The sequence below is a fragment of the Sarcophilus harrisii genome, chromosome 2 (assembly GCF_902635505.1).
Source record: "Sarcophilus harrisii chromosome 2, mSarHar1.11, whole genome shotgun sequence".
NCBI lineage: Eukaryota > Metazoa > Chordata > Mammalia > Dasyuromorphia > Dasyuridae > Sarcophilus > Sarcophilus harrisii.
Genome location: NC_045427.1, coordinates 253,751,474 through 253,775,913, shown reverse-complemented (window position 1 = coordinate 253,775,913; position 24,440 = coordinate 253,751,474). Strand labels below are relative to the sequence as shown.

The 24,440-nt window shown below is 33.0% G+C and overlaps 1 protein-coding gene across 1 annotated transcript in view; it reads right to left on the bottom strand.

Moving 5' to 3' along the window:
- Window positions 1–24,440, bottom strand: part of FMN1 (formin 1) — a 477,206-nt gene that overhangs the window by 322,084 nt on the left and 130,682 nt on the right. The window contains exon 2 of the mRNA XM_031952031.1: window positions 19,732–19,910. Coding sequence (XP_031807891.1) covers window positions 19,732–19,910 — 179 coding nt within the window. The remainder of the gene's footprint in view (window positions 1–19,731; window positions 19,911–24,440) is intronic.

Here is a 24,440-nt window from a genome sequence, read left to right as displayed (position 1 = left end):
AAAACATATCTTTTAAGTCCAGTGGTTTTTCCACTGTACAATGCCTTTAACCTCATCCTAGAAGCAAATATGGCCCTAAAAATAGTTTTCCAAAGTCATTAGACCATTGTCGTTCTATGCAAACCACAAAATGAACTTTGTTCATCTTCTTCCCTGTTCCTTTTTATTACTCTCCTGATTTTTACTGGTTACTGATTACTCAGCTAAAAGGATATCATTGTAGAAAAAAATTTCCATAAATGCAACCTCCAGAAGGGAAGAAAAAAAATGAATCAAAGTAGATTCAGTTTTTATTTGGTATAGTGCCTGATTCCTAGGACTTTAGTTCCTACTTTTGATACCTCTAATTTCCAAAGGGAGTTAGTCACTTACGATTCAGTTGATTTATTTAGAACAAGATATCTTGGGCAAAGGTTAGAATTAAAGCATGGACAAAGAATGCGAAGGAGTAGAAATATGAAGGATTTCAGTGAGGGAGTAATTTCTGACTAGGAACTATTTGAAGTGAGAATGGGCAAGGAAAGAATACGGGCCTAAGAAATAATAAAGAAACAGTAGAATTATGGTGTGAAAGAAGAATAAAGATCAGTTATTTGTTATTTGTTTTTATTAGAAGAGTCTTGCCACATTTATTAAATTACCCAAATGATTATATTGGAAATTTTACATGTAGATGGAATTGAGAGAACTAATTAAATTATTGCAGTTGGAGGAGAGCTTAGTGGCCATTTAACTCTAACTTTTCACCTAGAAGATAAAACGGTCAGATAATTGCAGAACTAGGATTTGAATTCATGTCTCCAGAATTTTAATCCATTGCTCTTTTCCTTAAAATACTCTTTATCTTCCTCATTAGTTTGATAAGTGACTTTACCTTCTCTATCACTCAGCTTCTTCCCCACATAATAGTCCTTTTATGGACAATACTTCATACTTGCTTAACTCTGAGGCACATTAAGTGTCTAAAACTAAGAAATCCAGGAAGACTCTTTGAGCTCCTTGGAGGGACATAAGAACTTTAACTTTGAAGTATTTACCTTACCTTCATGATATTCTAGCACCATCTACTATTTAGGTCTTGATGAATGCTTGACTAATAGCACTCCCTATGGGTCTAACTTATCTAAAATCAACAACTGAGTTTAATCAATCAGCACAAATCAAGTGCACCTGTACACTGCATGAAATACAGGTTGTAGCAATTAGGGTCTTTTCTCTTTAGAGACTTTGAGGCCCAAAATTTCCAAAAGTGTGATTAATGATGTTATTAAGTGACTTAGCAGAGTCAAAAAATGTTGAAGAACAAAAAAATAATGAGAAGACCCTAAAAGGGAAGATAAGTAGAGTTAGGGGCATACTTAAAGCCTGAAAAAGAGGTAAGGGTGAGGAGGAAATGAATATGAAGTTCTAATAAAGAAAGGTCATGATTAGTAGGAGAAGGGGTTTGAACAAGCATTTAACACAGTATAAGCACCTTCTGGCTAATGGCTCCTAACTCTGGAATTGTCTATGACTATCTTACTCCCCATATTCCAATTATCCTTTTGATTTTCCACCCAACATATTTGATCTTCTTCCCAGAGTACTGCACAGTCCTCCAAATTGGTTTTCCTGACACCAGCATCTCAATTCTCAATTTGGACTTATTTCCTTAAAGTTCTCCCTTCATCCATATTAAAAGGCCTTGTGTTGCTGTTCATCTTTCATATTCAAAGTAGATCAATGACATCATGTTGGGGTCAACATACAGTGTGTTAGACAGTAGCTGAACAGTCTAATACAAGCTATGAAAGCTTGTAGTCAACTTCTACCACAGGTCAAGTTGAACGTTTGGGATGGTGATATCTCTAAATATGTGCATCTCATATTACCTTTGTGCTACTATGATTCTGCTTTGCTCATAGAGTACAAAATGAAAACAGCCCCAAACTTGAGCTCAAAAGACTTAATAATCCTTCTCTCTAGTTAGATAATCTCAATTTTCTCATCTGTAAATTGGGGATAATACAATATTCCAATCCTCATTTGATAGATGAACAATAATAACAACAACTAATATTCATATAGTAGTATGTGCCAGATATTGTGCTAAGCACTGTTGGCATTTGATCCTCAGAACAAACCTGGAAATAGGTGGAAAAAAGGAAATACTTTTACATTACTTGTGGTTATGTTGAAAGTATCAAAAAAAGAATTTATGCATAGGTCTGTGGGACCAAAATACATTTCATCAGCATATATCATGTGAGAAAAGCCCTTCCACTAATGCAGATTAGCAAAACTGTTATGCCTCTTTTAGTCTTAAAGAGTTTGCCTAGAACCCTGCCAAGTTAAGTAACTATCCAAAGTGACAGCCAATATTTGTCAAAGGTAGAGCTTGCACACAGGCCTTTCTGACTCAGAGGTCTACTATACATTTTTTCTGCCAGACTGCTTCTAATGAACACACACACACACACACACACACACACACACACACATAGAGCTTTGTAAACTTCAAGGTGTCACTTCTATATAAATAACAATGAAGCAGTAATCATAGTTATTACTCATTTTAAAAAAAATATCTAACAGCATTACCCTTTCCTAGAACATTCAGAATTTTATTCCATATATTAAAATCAAATGTGCAATTAAAAAAACTATGCTATTCTGAGATGTGTACTATTTTATCCTAAAAGTACTTTCCAGGCAGACTAGTAAAATTTCTTGAGCTTCAATATTTCCTTCATTAAGATAGAAAAGATAATGTTGTTTACTCATAGAGAGGAAATCAAGAAAATCCAGAGGTCTTGCTGAAAAATTTGCAGACACTTGCGAAGTATGATCTGACTTTAAATACGGCCAGGACAGAGTGCATGATGCTCCAATGATAATTTTCTATATGTCTTTCATTTAAATATTATTTCCCCAAATGGAAAATATATCCTTATGATATGCTTGGCTTCAAGAGTGAAATATCTTACCTAATTTTTCATATTTCATTTTCATTCTAAAAGAGGAAAGGTATCTATTATGCCAATAGCTAAAAGAAAAATCTGGAGTCAAAACTCTGCAACTAAAATATAGATATTGGCAAAATCTAAGGAATGTATTAGTGAGAGGTATTTTCTTTTTAAGCATTCTAGGCATAACAATGAAAGATAGGAAGCAGAATTAAGATGCCTAATAAAGGCAGAACCCACAAAATTATGGAGTCAAAAAATTTCCCAGTCAGACAATTTAAAAGATGAGGAAGGAACTAAGATGGTGGAATGAAGCCAGGAAGCTCTTGAGCTCTCCAGTTTCCCTCGAAAATAACATGAAAACAAGCCTCTGAACAGAGTCTGGAATGATAGAGCCTATAAAGAGAGGGAATAAAACAACTTTCTAGTTCAAAACAGGCTGAAAGGTCAAGAGAGACCAGTCTCCCTGGGGTAAAAGGGATGCACAGCCCCAGCTCAGACTGTGTTGGGGAAAGCCAGTGGGAGGGTCTTAATCATAGTGGAGTAATAATCAAAACCCTCAGTCCTGCCTCAGCAAAACAGTAGCAAAGCAGTGGGACAGCCTCCAGTCCCAGTGCAGAAGGCAACTGCCAGCCCCAGACACTGAGCAATAACAGGAGGAACTGGCTACCCAAAGTACTGTGAGCAAGTCACCAAATACAAGGGTCCCTGTGGTCAAAGCCAAGACTACAAGTTGCACAAGAAGCTTGGGACAGAGCTCCTTCTACCCCAGGAGCAGAGCTTACCTTAAAGTGACAAAATAAGAAAAAGAAAAGAACCTTAACCACAGAAGTTACAATGATGACAGGGGAGATTAAAAAAAAACAAAAACAACAACAACAAAAAAAAAAACAACACTAACTCAGAAGAGGATAAAATGCCCACAACTTTAAATAGACATATGAATTGGTCTCAAGACCACAAAAACTTCTTGGAAGAGTTCATAAAGGATTTTTAAAATCAACTAAGAAAAGTAGAAAAAAATTGGGAAAAGAAATGAGAAGTATGCAAGAGAACTTCAACAGCTTAGAAAAGTAAAACAATTCCTTAAAAAATGCAATTGACCAAATGTAAAAAAAAAAAAAAAAAAAAAAAATCCACTGAAGAAAATATCTTTAAAAGTAGAATCAATTTCATGGAAAAGGAGATACAAAAACATACATAAAAAGGAGATACAGAAATCATACATTAAAAACTAGAACCAGTCAAATGGAAGCTAATGACTATATTAGATATCAAGAATTAGTCAAACAAACTAAGAAGAATGGGGGAAAAAATAGAAGAATATGTAAAATACTTCATTGAGAAAACCTGCAAACAGATTCAGGACTTCAATATTTCAAAATTATTGGATTACCTGAAGGCCATAACCAAAACAAGAGCCTGGATAGCATCCTTCAACAGATCATCAAGGAAAACTGTTGTGATATACTAGAATCAGAGGGCAAAATCATCATTGAAAGAATTCATCAATCAACTCCAGAAAGAGATCCCACAAGAAAAACTCCAATAAACATCATTGTAAAACTCCATAACTATAATCTTAAGGAAAAAAATACTTCAACCTGTCAGAAAAACAAACAAATAAACAAACAAACAAACAAACAAAAAAACAAAGTTATCAAGTAGCCAGAGTCAGTATTACCCAGGATTTGGCAGCTTCTACAATAAAGGATCAGAAGATCTGGATCACTGTATTCTGGAAGGCAAAGAATCTTAGATTAAGTAGAATAAGAATCTACTATCCTGAACATCTTTTTTTCAGGGGATAATATGGACCTTCAATGAAGTAAGGGACTTTCAATTATTTCTATTGAAAGATCAGAACTAGACAGAAAATTTGATTTACAAATACAGGACTCAAGAGAAGCATAAAAAGTTAAATAGGAAAGGAAAAAAAAAAACATTTAAAAATTAAACTGTTTACCTCCCTACATGAGAAGATGATAGTTGTGACTCTTGAGAACTATATCTTTTATTAGGACAATTAGAGGAGATATACATAGAGAGTGTGGGTATAAATTGACTCTGATATGATGATATTAAAGAAAAAGGCATTAAGAAGAAGAATGGAGTGAATTAAATCACACAAAGAGGCACAAAAGACCTACTACATACAGTAGAGGAAAAAAAGGGAAGGGGATGAGTATTGTCTGAAATGTAATCTAATCAGTTTTGACTCAACGAGGGAATAACTAATCATTCAGTTGGGTACAGAAATTTATCTTGCCTTATAATGAAATAGGAGGAGAAAGGGAAAAGAAAAGGGAGGGGCTAGATAGAAGGAAGGTCAGAATACTAGTAGAAAGGGATAAGAGAAGGAAAGAGGAATAATAGAAGAGAGGGCAAACAGAGAGAGGAAACAAAACACTAGTGAGGAGGGACAAGGTGGAAAGAGAGAAAAAAGTGTATACAAAGGAAAAAATAGAGTGGAGGAAAATACACAACTGGTAATCATAACTGTGAATGTAAATGAGATGAACTCTCCCATAAAACAGAAGCAGAGAGCAGAGTGGATTAAAAACCAGAATCCTACAATATATTGTTTACATGAAACACATTTGAAACAGAGATAGTAGATAAAAAGTAGAATATATTATGCTTCAGCTGAAGCATGAAAAGCAGGAGTAGCAATTCTGATCTTAGACAAAGCAAAAACAAAAATAGATTTAATTAAAAGATAAAGCAGAAAGTTACATCTTGTTAAAATGTACTATAGACAACAAAGACAACTTAGAAGTTCATCAGGAAAAGTTTGTTGCATGAAGAGGATGGAAAAAGCAACTCACTTTTGGCTCAGGCCACGCCAGGACAACCATAATCCCAGAAAACCAGGAGCAAACTCAGCATCTCTGAATCAATGGCAGCAGAGGCAGTTCCCAGACCTTTCAGCCCACAGACATCAAAGATCACTTAGAAGATCCACAGGAAAGGATTATTTCATTAGAATGAGAGGGCCTTGGGAAACCAGCTAGGAGTGGGCCTTGTGAGCCACTGGATTGGCAGTGACAGCAGTACGGGTATTCAGAGGTCTCAGTCCATACACCGTAAAGAGGTCAAACAATTGGCCAGAAGGGGGTCTCTTTACTAGCACTGAAGCAGAACTCAGCTTTGCCCATATTCATATCCAGAATGAGGTCCTGGTTCACAGTTCCAGGGCAGAAAAAATGTTTCTGGTCACTCACAGACCAAAACATAGTCCAGGAGAGTAGTAAACATACCTCTCAGATCATACCACCTTGGAAGAATGGAAAACTTACAAATCCCTAAGAAGGATCTCTGAAAACAGCTGCACAAAAGCGCCTGAAGCTTGAGACAATGAACCCTCCATTCTGGAAACAGAATCTTATTTTAACAAAGAGTTAAAAGCCTAGTAACAGGCTAGGAAAATGAGCAGACAACAACAACAAAAAAAGATTCTGATTATAGAGAGTTACTATGGTGACAAGGAAGGCCAAAACACACACTCAGAAGATAACAAAGTCAAAGCACTTTTCCTCTGACTAGAAATGGTTTTTATTTTTTCATCTGAAAATTGTCTGTTTATATCCTTTGACCATTTATCAATTAGAGAATGGCTTACATAATTATAAATTTGAGTCAATTCTTTATATATTTTAGAAATGAGGCCTTTATTAGAACTTTTGGATGTAATTTTTTTTCCCTAGTTTTCTGCTTCCATTCTAATTTTGTCTGCATTGATTTTGTTTGTACAAAACCTTTTTAATTTAATGTAACCAAAATTATTCATTTTGCAATTTATAATGTTCTCTAGTTCTTCTTTGGCCATAAATTCCTTCCTATTCCACAATCTGAGAGGTAGACTATCTCTTGTTCTCCTAATCTGAGTACAATATGACCTTTATATCTAAATCATGAACCTATTTTGACCTTATCTTGGTATAGGGTGTTAGGTATTGATCAATGCCTAGTTTCTGCCATACCATTTTCCAATTTTCCCAGCAATTTTTGTTAAATAGTGAATTCTTGTCCCAGAAAATGAGGTTCTCTGATTTATCAAATACTAGATTACTATCATTGACTATTGTGTCTTGTGAACCTAACCTCTTCCACTGAATTACTCTATTTCTTAGCTAGTACAGAATTGTTTTGATGACGGCTAAAGCTAACAATTTTATGAGAAATCAAGAAACAATAAAACAAAACCAAAAGAATGAAATATCTCATTGGAAAAACAACTAACCAGGAAAAAAGATCCAGGATACAGGATCTAGTTTCTAATTTAAAAATTAGTAGTTTAGCTGAAAGCCTAGACATCATCTTTAAGAAATTATCAAGGAAAATTGTTCTTATATTCTAGAACCAGAGGATAAAAGAGAAATTGAAAGATTCCATTGATCACCTCCTGAAAGAGATCCCAAGATAAAAGCTCCCAGGAATATTATAGCCAAATCCCCAAACTCCCAGATCAACGAGAAAATGCTGCAAGCATACAGAAAGAAACAATTCAAATATAGTGGAGCCACCATCAAGATAACACATAATTTCGTAGCTTCTACATTAAAGAATCAATGAGCTTGGAATATGAAATGCCATGGAACAAAGGAGCCAGGATTACAACTAAGATTCTCCTACCCAGCAAAATTGAGTATAATCCTTCAGGGGCAAAGGTGAATATTCAATGAAATACAGAACTTTCAAGCATTACTGATGAAAAGGCCACTGAATAGAAAGTTTTACTTTCAAATACAAGTCTCAGGAGAAGCAGGGGAATCAGGAAAGGGAAATCATAAGGAACTTAATAAGATTAATCTATTTATATTCCTACATGGGAGGAAGATACTTGTAACTCATAAGAACTTTCTCATTATTAGGGCAGTTAGAAGAAGTATATATTGACAGAGTGCACAGGTGTCAGTGGAATATGAAGGGGTAATTTGTAAAAAAAAAAAAATCAAATTAAATTAAATTAAGGGGTGATAGAGGAATGTACTGGGAAAAAGGGAAAGGGAGAAGTGGAATGACATAAAATATCTGCCATAAAGGAGGTAAGAAAACGCTTTTATAATGGAAGGGAAGAATGGGAAGGTGAGTGAACCTTACTCTTATCAGAAATGGCTCAAAGAGGAAATAACATATACCCTCAATGTGAGTATAGAAATCTATCTTGCCCTGCAAAAAATTAGGAGGGAAAGGGAATACAAAAAGGGGAGTAATAGAAGGTAAAGTATTTGGGGGGAGGGGATGGCAAGATATTTTTGAAGACAGGATAAAAGGCAAGACAGAATAGAATAAACTACAGAAATTCAGTTAGCAATGGTAGTTGTGAAAAGAATTTTATTGCAAGTTTCTCTGATAAAGATCTCATATAGCAAATCACATTTATAAAAAATAAAAGCCATTGCCCAAATGATAAATAATCAAAAGATATGAAGAGTTTCAGATAAACTAATCAAGCTACTTATAGCCATATGAAAAAAAATTATTCTAACTCACTATTGATTGGAGAAATGCAAATTAAAACTATTTGAGGTACTACCCCATACCTATTAAATTGATTAATGGGTCAGAAAAGGAAAATGACAAATGTTGAAGGGAATGGGAGAGAAATGATTCATTAATGCAATCCTGTTAGAATGATGAACTGATTCAACCATTCTGTAGCGCAATTTGGAACTATACCCAAAGGCCTATAAAATCATGCATACCCTTTGACCTAACAATACTTTTACTAGGCATGTATTTCAAAAGAGATAAAAACAAAAAAGAAAAAGCACTTAGATGTACAAAAATCTTTTTAGTAGCTCTTTTCTTAGGATTAAGAACTGGAAATTGAGATACCCATCAATTGGAGAATGCTGAATAAATTGTAGTATGTGATTATGAAGGAGTACTATTATCTTATAAGAAATGATGAGCAGGATGCTCTTAAAAAAATCTCAAAAATCCTCCATGAGCTCATACAAAGTGAAATGTAATGTGTACAAAGTAATAGCAATATTGTGGGATGATCTGTGAATGACTTTGTTATTCTCAGCAATAAAATGATCCAAGACTACTCTGAAGGACTTATGATGAAAAATGTAGCCATATCCACAGAAAAAACTGATTTGTGTCTGAATACAGATTGAAGCATACTTAAAAAAAAAAAAAAAAAAAACACCTATTTTTCTTAAGGGATTTGGGAGATGGGGTTGGAGAGAAATCTGTTCCCTCCCATACCACAACATGACTTTGATGGAAATGTTTTGTCTAATTTCATATGTGTTTTCTTAAAGTTGGGGGTAGGGAAGAAGGAAGAGAATCTGGAACTCAAAGTTTTAAAAACAAGTATTCAAAAAATTTTGTTTCACACATAACTCAGAAAAATAAAATATTAAATAAATGGAGGGGGGGGGCAAAGAATATAAGCTCCTTGAGAACAAGAACTATTTTACTTTTTTTTTTTGGGCATTGGGCACAAAGGAAGTATTTAGAATAGTATTTTTCATTAAAAAAAAAAAATCAAAAACTCAGCAACAAAACAATGAAAGATATAGAAATAAAGCACTTAGAGGAGCTCCAGGGTAGAAAATGAGTAGTAAAGAACCAAAGCTGTAAAGATCTCACTCCTTTGAAGTTTTTTTTTTTCCCCTGATTGATATTTCAAAATTGAAACATTATTTACAAAGCACCCTATTAAGATCTAGTGAATATCTGATACTCTTGCTGAAGCACAAGAATAAAACTTAACCCTTTGCCATTAAAAAAAAAATGAAATCTCCATCAACTGAAAATATGATTCCAATTTCTTTAATGATGTTTTCAGAGGCATGCTAGATGGAATCACCTCCCTGATGTTATGGTCCTCTTCCAGAATAAAGGACAAACAACAATGAAAGTTGGTGACCTTTCCCCCCACTTTTATTGATGTTAATAGTCAAGTGGATTAAGACTATAGAGAGTAGCCAGTTATTTCTTTTTTTTTTGAATATAATAAAAACAAAAAAGGAAAATTTCAGTACAAAGTAGAACAAAAAAATTATATGTGAAACTGAGTCATAATTATATTCAGTTTGTCTTTTTTAAGGAAGTCATAAAAATTCGACATTACTTTCAAAGTTGTAGTCCCTTATGAATTTCCTTCTATTCTCTACTCTTCATAAAAAAACAAACAAACAAAAAAAAACACCTTTTAATGACTTAATTTCTTTACTTTTTTTGAGGGGTGGGACAAATTCCCTCTCTTAAGTAAAAAGAGAAAAATCTTCATAATAACATCATCAAGCTAAACATATTCATGCATTTGCCCCTCAAAAATGCATGTCCCTTGGGGCAGCTAGGTGGTACAGTGGACAGTACCAGCCCTGAAGTCAGGAGGACCTGAATTCAAATTTGGTCTTAGGCATTTAACACTTCCTAGCTGTGTGACCCTGGGCAAGTCACTTGATCCCAACTGCCTCAGCAAAAAAAAAAAAAAAAAAAAAAAAAGGAAGAAAAGAAAAAAAAAGAAAGAAAAATGCATGTCCCTTTTTGTACTTTGAGGACCATCACCCATTTTTTAGGAAATAAATAGCATACTTCAAATCATTTCTGCTCTGGAGGCATAGATAGTTATTGAACTGTTCAAAGTCCTTAAATGTTTGCAAGCTGATTTTCTAAGTTGTTACTCTATTAAATTATATATTATATATTATTTAATATTAAATAATATGTAATACATTATATTGTTATATATCATTATATCATAATTATATGATAAATAAAATTTATAATACATGTTATATAAATTATTCTATATCTGTTTATTCTACTCTGTATCATTTTATGCAAATGTTCCCAGATTTCTCTGGAACTGGAAAAGTCAGTAATATTAAGAACAGCAGAGAACTAGTATCTCCACTGTGAGATATTCCATTATCAATACTCATCATAGATTCACTTTGACCTCCTTTACTTTGGTCACTATTGGATCCCTTCAGTGCTAAGTTATATCAGCAGTCAGTTCTTGATCATTGTTTCTCTATATTCTGTATCCTTTTTTTTTTTTTTTAATTAAAAGCTGTTACTCTCAGCCCTTATCTCACTTGAAGATATCTTTCCCTCTTTAAGAAACATGATCAAGAGGAGACAAAAGGATGCTATGGATTATTCTAAACCTTTTTATTTGATGTCATTTTCCTTATTACTGACTTGCACATGCACTAATGATACATGATCCCTCATGTAACTTGTTTTCACAGAAGTAGGACCATTGATTTTTTTTATTTTTAAAAAATTATTTATTTTGATTTTTAAAAAATTATTTATTCTCAAGATTAAACTTAAACTCCAAATAAAATAAAATAGGCATTTTCATAATACAATATAATAGAAGAAGAGGACTGTACACGATGTAGCTTATTTTTCTTTTCAATATGTAATAAATTCATAATGTAACTTTCAAAGCTATCTCACTTGTCTATGATTCTGGCTTTCCTTGTATTTTCTTGTATGCATTTTAAAAAATGCTGCAATGATTCCATCTTTTTTTTTTTTTTTTGCTAACCTATCCTTATTTATCCTCCAACTCCTTTATCAATTCCCAATCTATTATTTATTATAAATGAGGAAATAGGGATGTGTGAATTTCCATTTTGCTGCTCTTATTGAACTTTTAAGAAATCTGCATACTCCTTGATTTTGGAAGTTTTATTTATGGGAGATTTATTTTATGGGATTGGTTAAAATTCTTTCACTAGTTGTTTTTAAATTGGTAAGATAGTCACAAGTGAGATATGAGTTAGAAATAACCACTTGTAGTTCCCAAGAAGAAATGAACATGAGTCTTGGCTTTTTACATAAATCAATCCAGAAAGTTTTTAAGTGCCTAGTTTATGTGTACACATACAAAGTGATTATTGAGAGCACAAAGCTATCATCAAGAATAGTGCAAAGCTTGTGATAGTTCTATTAAAATCACAGATCTCCAATGAATGATGACATCAAAAATATTAGCTGTCTGTTTCTCTTAAATGTTTTTGAGTCTCCTATTTCAGCTTAAATATATTCATCTTTTATCATCACATACTTTTTAAAGATGAAAAGGACCTTTGAAATCATATCCAACCTCCCTAGGCTGAAGTTCACTCTTAGTCTTATACATGTATATACCTATATATACATATGTATGCATGTGTGTGTGTGTGTGTGTGTGTGTGTGTATATGTGTATAAGACACCAAGTAATCTCTGAACATTTACTTCAGTGACAGTGGACTCACTGCTTCTTAAAATAAATGGCCAGTTCTAATTTAGGACAACTCAGATTAGGGAAAAATAAGTCTTTTTCTATTCATTGTCCTAGTTTTGTCTCTGGAGCTACAAAGTTTAAGTCTAGTTCTCTCCCTCATAGCTTTAAATGTTTAAAGATAGCTATTAGAATCCTTCTTCAGTCATTTCTTTTCTAAGGCTCATTCATCATCCCCAGTTCTTTCAAATGATACTCATATGATATGATTTTGAGTCTCTTCACTCCTCTGATCATACTCCTCTAGATGTATTTCAGTGATAGGCAGAACTAAACACAAAGATCTGAAGAATAAAACTAATGCCTTCCTTATTCAGCATACTACACTTTTACAACCGCAGCCCAAGAGTTGCTTGCCTTTTTTAATAGTGATCTCACCTTGTTTTTGTCCCAAAGTGAACCCTAAGCCACCTAAAATCTTTGTCTTTTTTTCACATGAATTACTTCTAAGCTACATCTCCTTCATCTTGCTAAGGTTTTTAACTTGAGTGGAAGGTATTTATTTATTCTATTAAATATCATCAATGTGTTAGCTGTTAATGTCATTAAAATCTGAATTCATGGTCTAATCAATTCTGTATCTATCATTCTTAACTTCAGATCTTCATCCAAACCATTAATTAAGATTTTTTACAAGACAGTGTCAAAATTATATTTTCCAGTTTCTCTCCTTTCAACTACCTTGTAGTTTGGCTCTTATTCTATAAATTAATTTAAGGTCTTTTAAATAAACAATTTTCTGTACTGGACAAGAAAGAGTCTTTTCTCACATGCTTGCATATGATTGTCTTAGCTATTATTAGGAGCTAGGTCCATTTTATGATTTAAATCAATAACCCTTTTTAATAAACTACCTTTAAACAGTGATAGCTAGGTGACATAATGGATAGAACACTGGGCTTGGAATTATGAAGATTGATCTTTATGAATTTAAACCTGGTTTCAGATAACTTTCTAGCTACATGATTTTGGGCAAGAAACTTAACTTTATTTGCTTCAGTTTTCTTATCTATAAAAAGAACTAGAGAAAAAAATGGCAAACCACTCTGGTATCTTTGTCAAGAAAAGCCCAAAAGGGGTCAAGAAGAGTCAAACGGAATGGAAAACAACTGAACAAAAACAACCTTTAAACATCCTAAATCAAAGAAAATACCCATGAGGGTGTTTGGATATTTGGAGATGACTAAGGTTTTGTAAACTCTTATGTGCTACCACTGAAGTGGTAACTTTTAATCATTTTTTCCCAGCTCATTCAGGTCATGGGCATTCTGCTTAAAAATTAGTGCCCAAAACTTCACAAGAGAAATTAATGAAGCATTAAGTTCAGTCTTATTTGAACCTACCTAATCCCACATGTAGTACTGGACTGACTAGAAAGGAATATATTTTAATTGCCCATGTGGTAAATTTCAATGACAAATGAATGAGGAAAAAGCATCTCTAAAATACAAAAAGACCTAGCTAGGTTAACAGATTTCTCTAGAGTCACACTTTAAATCAGAAACAGAGCTAAAAATAGAATATGAAGAGTAATTCTATATCACAGGATCATAAAACTAGAGATAGAAAACATTTCAGAAGTCATTTAGTTCAATATCTTGGATTTTATAGATGAGAAAACTGAGGACCAAATAAATTAATGATGTGCTTACTGTCACACAGGTTGGAAATGAAAAAAACAAGATTAAACTTGGCTCCTGTGACTCCAAGATCAATACTCTTTCCATTGTAACACATTGCCTCCCTTGATCAGCACTTAGCATTTAGCACAGTGCCGGACACATATTAGGTGCTTAATAAATGCCTGCTGACTGGTCAAAAAATGGTACTGATATTCCCTTTTCTCCCGAGAACAACTTAACTATTCAAGTTACTGGGAGAAAAAATGTCTTTTGCTATTTACGCTGGTTACCTTTAAAGAAATGATATAGAGTAGTATATGAACAAGAAAATAATATAACTTGAGAAGCTATCATTTATAAAGTATTAAGACCTACCCATAAACATTGAAAATTACAATTGAGACTACATGCCACAATGAATAAAGCACTGGCCTTACTTAGATTCTAAAAGATCTAAGTTCAAATCCTGCCTCAAATATTTAGTAGCTTTATGACTTTTTCTCTGAGCCTCAGTTTCTTCATCTGTAAAATAGAGGCTTAGATTTAAATTCTAGACTTATAAAGTTCTTTCCAACTGTAAATCTACAATTTTATAAGTTATATTAATTTAAAAGGAATATATGGGTCAGAAACTAAGATTTTTAAATCAGCAATATATATTCCAATGACTTTTAGGGGAGTCTTGCTACATTCAGTAATCTACATTTAAATTCTCTCTGGCTATTCCACCAATAGATGTCACTATTGCCTTCTAAGATTTCAGTCCGTCATTTTAGAGTTGTGAAACTAGTTTGAAAACTAGGAAGTGACTAATGTTTAGCAAAGTCCATGTCAGCTCCTAAAGAGCTATTTCTAACCTGCAGGCTAATTTCAAAAAGCCTTTAGAGGAGCCTGACTGAGAAAGGTCTGTTGCTTCTCCAGGAGAGAAGGTAATTATCAATCTGTGTTTCCCACAGGAAAATTAAAAGCTTCGCCCATAGTAGATTTTGGAAAGTGTGAGACTCTCCCTGGCTTTTAGTTGATCAAGTAAATCATCATGCCTATGAACAATATTCACATAATCAAAACCAGCCTTGCAACTAGGTACAAAGTCTGAAAGTAAAGAGATAAAGAATAAGAAGTTTATAGCAATAGGTATATTCAAATGTTAATGAGCACTTAGGCTGGGCTCAAAGTACCCTAAATATGTTAATTTAACTACTGTTGGATGCAAATTTAAATTAGAGAAGGATTAAACAAATTCTCATATATGAATGTAATAAAAAGTGACAAAATGGACTGATTCAGAAGAAATTTTAACGATTTCTATGAACTGATGCAAAGAGAAGTCAGAGTAAGAGAAAAATTAATATAATAATAACAGTACAGAAAAATAACCTTGAAAGACTTTAGAACTTTTTCATGTAGTGAAACACCATACATCCAGAGAATTTCATTCAGAGATGGAACAACCAATCTACTTCCTGCTTGAGATTGATGAGACATAAACTTTTTAATATCTCCAATGTGGGGAAATTTCTTTTTTTTTGACTGTGCATATTTTTAACGAAAGTTTTATTTACTTTTTGTGTGTTTTAACTTACTTAATTTGGAGGTGTATAGGAGAAAAAAAATTTGCTTTAAAATGCTTTAAAACATTAAAAAAAATAAATTGAAGATAATTGATAGAACCAGAGTCAGAAGAATATTTGGAGTATGACAAGTTATTTCAGCTTATTTGGAATGTGAATATCTCCCTAAAAATAAGTGTTTTATCTGCAGTAAAAGCTTATTAAATGTGTTGGATATGATTTTATTGAATGAATGAATGAAAAAAGGGAAAATACTATTTTCTTTCTAAAAAGACCCACATGAATTATATAGGTTACCTATTGGGAAGTGAATCAATCAGTCTAGTTGGTGTAGTGAATAGAGCACCACCCTGAAGTCAGGAGGATCTGAGTTCTAATGTGGCCTCAGATATGTAACACTCCCTGGCTATGTGACCCTGGGCAAGTCACTTAATCCCAATTGCCTCAGCAAAAAAAAAAAAAAAAAAAAAAAGAATCAGTAATAGGGAAGTGAATCAGTTCTGTTTACATTTAATATTGGTCACCATATTTTAGAAAGGATATTGGCTAAGCTGGACAATATATAAAGTGCATACAAAATGGCAAAGGACTTTGAGGTCATACTATTTGTGGATTAATTAGTTGACCAGAATTAGTTGAAGATGGAGAGAAAGCAGACTTGAGGAAGTAGTTAAGATACTTACCTCTAATTATCTGAAGGGCTCTCATATGGAAAAGGGGTTAGATGTGTTCATTTTTACCTCTAAACAGTAGAATTAGAAGCAATGGATGGAATATCAAAGAGACAAACAAGTAACAGTGGGTAAAGTGTTTGGAATTAAGAAGATCTAAGTTCAAATCCTGCCTTAGGTACTTACTAGCGATGTGACACTAGGCAAATTATTTAACCTCTGCTTGCCTCAGTTTCTTGATCTGTAAAAGGGGGTTAATAACAATAGCATCTACCTCATAGTAAATGAGATCATATTTGTAAAGAACTTTGCAAAATGTAAAATGCTATATAAGTGCTTAGTTATTTTTAACTATTGTCATAAATTTGATGATGGCCGGTGGGGTGGAAGTGAGGGTGGAAGACTTTCACCATTAGAACTATCCTAAATTGGAATAGGCCCTGTTGGGTCTCCACAGTACACATTTATTCAATGAAATTTCTTCACTTCAGATTTTTTTTTTTTTTTAAATTGCTTCTAAGGAGATTGTATTATTGAACCAATTTGGAATTATTACAAAAATTACTTGGGCTATCATCCAAACCCAGTGGTAGTTGCTAATAATCTGATAGTTGCTCGCCTAAGTGATTTTCTTCATACCTAAGTTGGACCATGTTGTTCTTTGTTCTTTCAAATTTTGGTGGATCCTAATTCACTAGAAATATAATATCCTCTGGCATTTAATGGCCCTCCTTACCTTCCCATTCTTCTCACACTTCTCTGCTCTCCACATGGTCTATGATTCAGTCACCCTTGTGAGAACTGGATGGGGGTTTAGTTTCCACCGTTATAAAAAATGAATTAGAGAAATAAAACTGAAATTATAAAACTGAAACCTAAGAAATTAAGGCTAGAATGCTAGGGCTTGGAACAAGGCCGTAAAAATTAAAAAGGGAAAATATAATCGAGGTAAGGGGACTCCGACTTGAAAATGATTTTAATTAGAAGTGGAGAATGACTACGCAGAAATAAGGATACGATCAGAGGAGGAGACTTAGACTCACATGGGGCAATTAGACTCTTCAGATAGGAGAGTACTCAGCCAATAAAGAATTAGGTGAAGGACTGAACTCTTCCAAATAAGGTGAATGCCAAGGGAAGAATAATGACGTCATTAAGGGGTTGGGGGGATTCAATCACATGAGGAATTATGCAATCCTGATAGGTTGTGACCTCTGGTACTCAGCCAATGGGCATCGAAGTCACGTGGGGGGGAAACCACTCACTCCTGATAGGTTGTACCTCTGGGATTCAGCCAATGGGCACCAAAGGAAGGATTTTTGCATTTTGGGACAAACACTGACTGGCAGCATTCCAATTCAATACAAGGCACACTAATTCGGTTGTGTAAATTAAAAACTTTTAACCTCACTCCTCCCAGCTTCATTGGAGTTATTTCTTAACATCTTTGACTATGTTGCTACCTTGAATATGGCATTCCGTCTCTTGCCTCATGGAGCATCTCCCATGCCTGGAATGCTGGCCCTTCCTCCTCTCTGCCTTCAGGATTCCCCCACCTCCTTCCCCGCAGTTCAGACCTCAGTTTCTGTCGGATACCTGCTCTGCCCCCTCCTTTCACTGGCAGTGCCTTCTCTCCGAGAATAACTACTATTTGCACCTTTTATAGCTTGTAAAAATTGGTATCTCCCCCTTTAAGTGGGGACTGGAATGAGGAAGGCCTGGGGTCAAATCCTGCCTCAGGGTACTTTCTATCTGTGTGACCTTAGGCAAGTCAATTATCCTTGGCCTCCCTATGTATGCTCATCTGCAAAATGGGGATAATAATAGTATCTGCTTACTAGGGTTGTTGTGAGAATCAAATACGGTAAAGGTGACGCACAGCACAATTCTAGGTGCATAACTGACCATATATAAATATTAGCTAACACATACACACCATATATATATATATATTATATCCATATCTATCTATATTATATCTATAATATATATCTACATCTATAATATGTATCTATATCTATATCTATATATATCTATAATATATATCTATATCTGTTATATCTATAAATATATATCTGTATCTATAATATGTATCTATATATATATCTATAATATATATCTATATCTGTTATATCTATAATATATATCTGTATCTATAATATGTATCTATATATATATCTATATCTACCTATAATATATATCTATATCTGTTATATCTATAATATACATCTATATCTATCTATATTGTATCTATAATATATATATATCTATTATATCTATATGTATCTATATATCTATATCTATATCTATCTATATTATATATCTATATCTATTATATCTATAATATATCTATATCTATATTATATCTACAATATATATCTATATCTATTATATCTATCTATATCTATAATCTATATCTATATCTATTCTATATATCTATACATCTATATTATATCTATAAAATATCTATATCTATCTATCTATATCTATCTATATTATATATCTATATCTATTATATCTATAATATCTATCTATATCTATCTATATTATATCTATATCTATTATATCTATAATATATATCTATATCTATATATCTATATCTATCTATAATATATCTATATCTATATATATATCTATTATATCTATAATATATATCTATATCTATCTATATTATATCTATAATATATATCTATATCTATAATCTATATCTATATCTATTATATCTATAATCTATATCTATTATATCTATAATCTATATCGATATCTATTATATCTATAATATATATCTATATCTATCTATAATATATCTATGTCTATCTATATTATATCTATAATCTATATCTATATCTATATCTATTATATCTATAATATATATCTATATATCTATATCTATCTATATTATATCTATAATGGGCACCAAAGGAAGGCTATATATGTCCAAAGGGGAAATGTACAATGAGATTTAGAAGTGAAAAAGTTGTAGTGGGGTTAAAGTTGTGAAAAGAGAAATAAATTAAATCAACGTTTGCATCTCCCAGTTCTATATATCTATATCTATGTGAGGGTGGATATCTATGTCTATCTATATTATATCTACAATATATATCTATATCTATATGTATTATATCTATATCTATATTATATCTACAATCTATATCTATATCTATTATATCTATAATATATATCTATATCTATCTATATTATATCTATAATATATCTATATCTATATCTATTATATATTTTATTAGTGCTCTTTAAGGCAGGAACTGTGTTTTTGTCTTTCTTTATATCCTCAGCATTTAACACAAGTCCTGGTATATAATAAGCATTTAATAAACTCTTAATAACTAACTTAGAGGGAAACTGGAAATCTAAGTGTGTTCTTGACTCCACTTCTGACACATGACATGCTCCAAGCCAAGTAATTTAGCTTCAGTTTATCTGTCACTTTTGTTGTGAGAAACTACCATCATTTTCCAGAGCACACATTTTTATATAGCCAAAATTTAAAATAATATCTTTCTGATCTAAATAAATTTGTGAATGATGTGGCACATCATATTAAAAATAGGTATGAATTAAGAATATTAAATGAGTCTCTACTGATTACATAAAATCATAGCACAAAAACCCAGAGTTCTATTGAAATACTCACATGAAGGTCCAAATGCAATTCACTCCTGCTGGGCTTCTCTTTTTCCTCATGGACCAGGAAGGGATAGGCTGGTCCTGACCTGTAGCCCAAGACCCATACATCTCCATCCCTACTGGGGCTGTCTTTATATGTTGACTGTTCAGTGAAGCCATCCTTGATGAAACCCTCTAGGGAGATGCCTAAAAAAAGGTCAACACATGCATAAAAGTTTATCAATGATGTTGGCTGTAAAAATCTCAATCTAACTTGTAGAAATCCTTATATAAACTTTAGCTTTTCTTTCCTATACCTTTACTTCAGAGCTATATTTTAAGGATTCGATTTCCTCCAAGGGTTTGGTCATAATCACTATTTCTGAGTCACACTGATAGATATGTCCAAATTAAGTCAGTAAAGAAAAGCTACTGCTTTTCTCTCTACCTCTACCTAAACCAAGGGTTTATCTTCTATTGTGTCATGGAGCCATTTGGCAGTCTAGTGAAGCCTATGGGTCCTTTCTCAGAATAATATTTTTAAATAATTGAAGGAAATTCCTAATTTCAAATAGAAGTTAATGAAAATAATTATGTAATTTCCCCCTAAGTTCATAGATCATAGACTCCCTGAAATCTATCCTTAAACCCCTTAAAAGCCATGGATTGTTGGTTAAGAATTCTTGGCATAAATGAAGTAACTATAGGCTACTAATCAGGTTAAGTTCAAATCTTAACATTGCTATAAATTAATCATGTAATTTTGGATAAGTTTCTTAACTTCTTTATGCCTCAGCTTCTTCATCTGCTCTTTTAAGTTCTCTTCCAGATCTAGCCTTCTGAGCAAACTCAAAATGATGGTGATGTTTTAAGACCAGTAGAAACAACCAAAGACATAGGGGCCAACCCACCACTGCATTCAGACTCATTGTTAAGCATGTGACAGGTAAATATATCTATTTAACTGGCATTCGAGGTTGTTATGGCAGTGTCATGCATCTGTGAGGATCTATATTTGCACAAGTGCTGCACTGACTGGCCATTGCTATCCAATTGAAAATTCGATTCATGAGTAACATGAGCTTAAAATAAGCCAGCTGGGAAATGGACTGCCAGACAGCATTTCATGCTGACCTTTCATACCAGATGGCCTTTTTTTCGAAAGGGAAAAAAGTGGAAACACAAAAACATCTATTATGCTTCATCACATAGGGGGCAGTGTTTCTGCTATTGCCATCTGTCAAATTATCCAAGTGTATGGCAGGTGTTTCTTTTGCTTATCTGGTTAAAGGTTTTTAAAGTAGCAACACATAGATTGTGATCTCTGGTAGTGTTTGCTTAGTCTTTACTAGGTAGACTTCAGGGTATCCAGAATGTTAAGTCCAGTCTGCCCTTTTACTTTAGAAGGATAGATAAAAACAATTGCTCTCTTCAATTGTCATTGTCCTGTATATCTTTTGCTACTTCTTTCAAGGTAAAATGTTTTTAGGCTTTCAAGCTTCTTATTCTCCCTATGTATTCTCCTACTATCGTAATATGAAATAGTAATGTTTTATAGCAACAAAGGACTGAATTCCCTTCAGTTTTGCTTCCTCTTTTCTTTCTTTTCTTTTTAAACTGCTTCTTTCTAAGGCTGCTCTCTTCATAGGAAATAGAACTGCGAGATGCAAACGTTGATTTAATTTATTTCTCTTTTCACAACTTTAACCCCACTCACTACAACTCTTTCACTTCTAAATCTCATTCTACATTTCCCCTTTGGACATTGGAGTTACTTCTGGCATTAAATGTAATTGCAATGAATGAAGGACACAACATAAAACAATACATATCACAACACATAAGAAAGCAAAATACCTTCAAGGTTTTTTTTTAAAAGCATGTATAATCAAAGGAAACTGTCTGACAATACAATTCTTAATGGCATAGTGGAACCATAGAAGGAGTACAGAATTTCACAAACTTTGATATAGATAACAATTAACAATTTTTTCCTTTTTTTTCTGCTTCCCATTTTAAAGGGGGAAAAAAAATCTTCCTTCTGTCGTGTCTGAAAACACTGCAGTTTGCACTGCAATTATGCATGTAGTCTATTTGCTATTTAAGATAAGGATGGGAGGAAGCAAAATCCAGAACAGAAACAGTATGAAAATGATTTAGTCGAGAATGTTTTGAGAGCTAAAGTAAATCATTACAAACATTTATTTAAAAAGCAGACAGCATCCATATGAAAGAAACATGCATTATGAAACCTTATTAGGTAAGCATTTTTGTATTGTCAGTAGGACAAAGGACCAAAAACTGAATTAATGCAGACACAGAATTCAATGCAAAAAGCTTTTTTATTCTAAGTAATCTGATGATGGAGGTTAGAACACAGGACACACTCTTCATTTGAATATATGAAGCACAATTCTAGCATGTAAGTTTTCCCCTAATATGGATGGATTTGTTTATTTATATGTAGTAAGTGACCATACTATAGATATACTTTTTCTTTTACTAATTTCTAAGAAACTAAGTAGTTTCTTTTACTAATTAATTTTGATTAAAAATAATACAATGAATCTGAAATAAAATAAATATATTCCATTAAAATTTGACTCAAATAATTCAAGATATTGTATAGAACAGGTTTTGAGGAATAGAATCTTCATTTAGCATGGTGGCTAGTTATTTTTTTAAATCACTAAAATTATTTGTCTATCTCTTTCATGTGATCAAAACGAGTTATCTTGATCATCTCCCTTTGTCACTTATTGTTTAGTTTTTCAAATGCACATGTACACACAAAGGGTTAATCCTACAATTGAGCCCTGTTAATGCAACACATCACAGTTACAATAATAAGGGTGTGACTTACCTTATAGCATCACTCTGAAAGTCTGGGCCTTCCCCATGCATTCAAATGGTGAACTGCATTTCCTGTAGCTAATCTAAAACATCAGACTGGGATTTCCACTAGGAATTATCAAAAACAGTGACCATATAGAAAGGAGTAATCAAATATGTGGTCAAGTTCTATCTAGTGATAAGAGGCATACTGACATACTACTAGCATTTCTAAAATATCATTTGTCTCTTCCCCCTTAACAGCCTGCAAACCCAAATAGATTCCATTTCTGTCATAAAGTATAACCAATCCCAGTAAAGTATCATAACTCAAATTTCAACTTCTTTGTGTCAATTGTAATGAAAATACTTAGACTGAAGTCTAGAGCTTTAAAAATCAAATAACCCAACATAAAGTTTATATCATATTTCCTAATTCATATCAAGAATTTCTATGTCGATTAGATGTCACAACTAAATCTCATTTACCAAACATGATTTTCATCATCAGAAATTCATTTCTAAGGACAAGTTGATTTCTATATACTAAACAATTATATTTGGGCAAAACTCCTCTTAAAACAGGGGTTTTTAATTTTTTTTTTTCATGTCACAGACATGATTTTGTTTATCCGATGAAGCCTATGGATCTTTTTTCAGAATATTGCTTTTAAATACACAAAAATAAAGTACATAGAAGATCACAAAGGAAACCAATTATATTGAAACACAGTTGTCAATTTTTTTTTCCTTAAAAAAATCCATGGACCCAGATTTAAAGCCATTGCCCTGAAACAAAATTCTAGTTCCTGTCAGGCCTACTTCTCTCATTTTTACATCAACCAGAATCCTCTTCTTGGCAGAAATGATAAATTGGTAATGCCTTTTAAAATAAGGGAGAAAAAAAACTCTTCAATTTGAATTCCTCTCATGAATTTCAAAATGCCACAGTTCTCAAGGCCATCCATCAGGCTCGAGTTAAAATAAATTCAACAAGGTGAAGTTTTCTCAAGTGTGAATATCACAAGTGATATGTTAGACACAGACAGGTTTCTTTCCTTATGTGATTTAAAGCTTGTACTTACAAGTAAAGAAGACAGCGATCTAGATATGTGTCTAATGGAAAGTGACAGTGTTAAGTACTCATGTAGACTCTGTATACATATGTAAATATTCATATCTATAACCAGAAAGACAGCCCAGTAATGGTTAGTTTTTTCTATCTGTCATTTTCAGGGAACAACCACCACCTGCATCACATTGCAGCTTAATGTCATGAATTAGCTAGACAGACATATTTTGAGATACTGTCTGTCTCTATGTCCATTTTACCATCCTTCATCTCTACCACAAAAGGCAAGAGGAAAATTATGGGAGTGGAGAAGCAGCACTTCCAGAAACATGAGCTTTGGTAGAAAAGTGTTTGGCTAACATGTTCCTTCCATAGAGATGAGTATTGTTCACAGAAAAGAACTAAAATGTCCATTGTCTGAATAGATTTACATAAAAGTGGAAAATCTCAACACTGTCCCTCAAATTGCTTGTGAGCATTAGAGAAATATATCAAATTCATAGAAAGTGATTTTTAAACATGTGAATCTGATGCTATATTAAAGGTATTATAAATGGTACAGCAAAAGACTAAATTTTCTTATGCCTATAACATGGAAGAAGATGGCTTTAAAAAAGAAAGAAAATTGGAGCATAGTTTCCAGACTTCTGCATCTTAGGGTTTCACCTAAATTAAGGCCATTTAAAACACAAATAAAGAATCTTAGAATCAGACATAAACACCTTACTTAGATTCCCCAAACCCTAATGCAGCATTTTCCCTTCTAACATCTCTGGATATTTTTGTCTAGCCATACCCTGAGAATTTTCACTGATTGCAGATGATAATTTCTC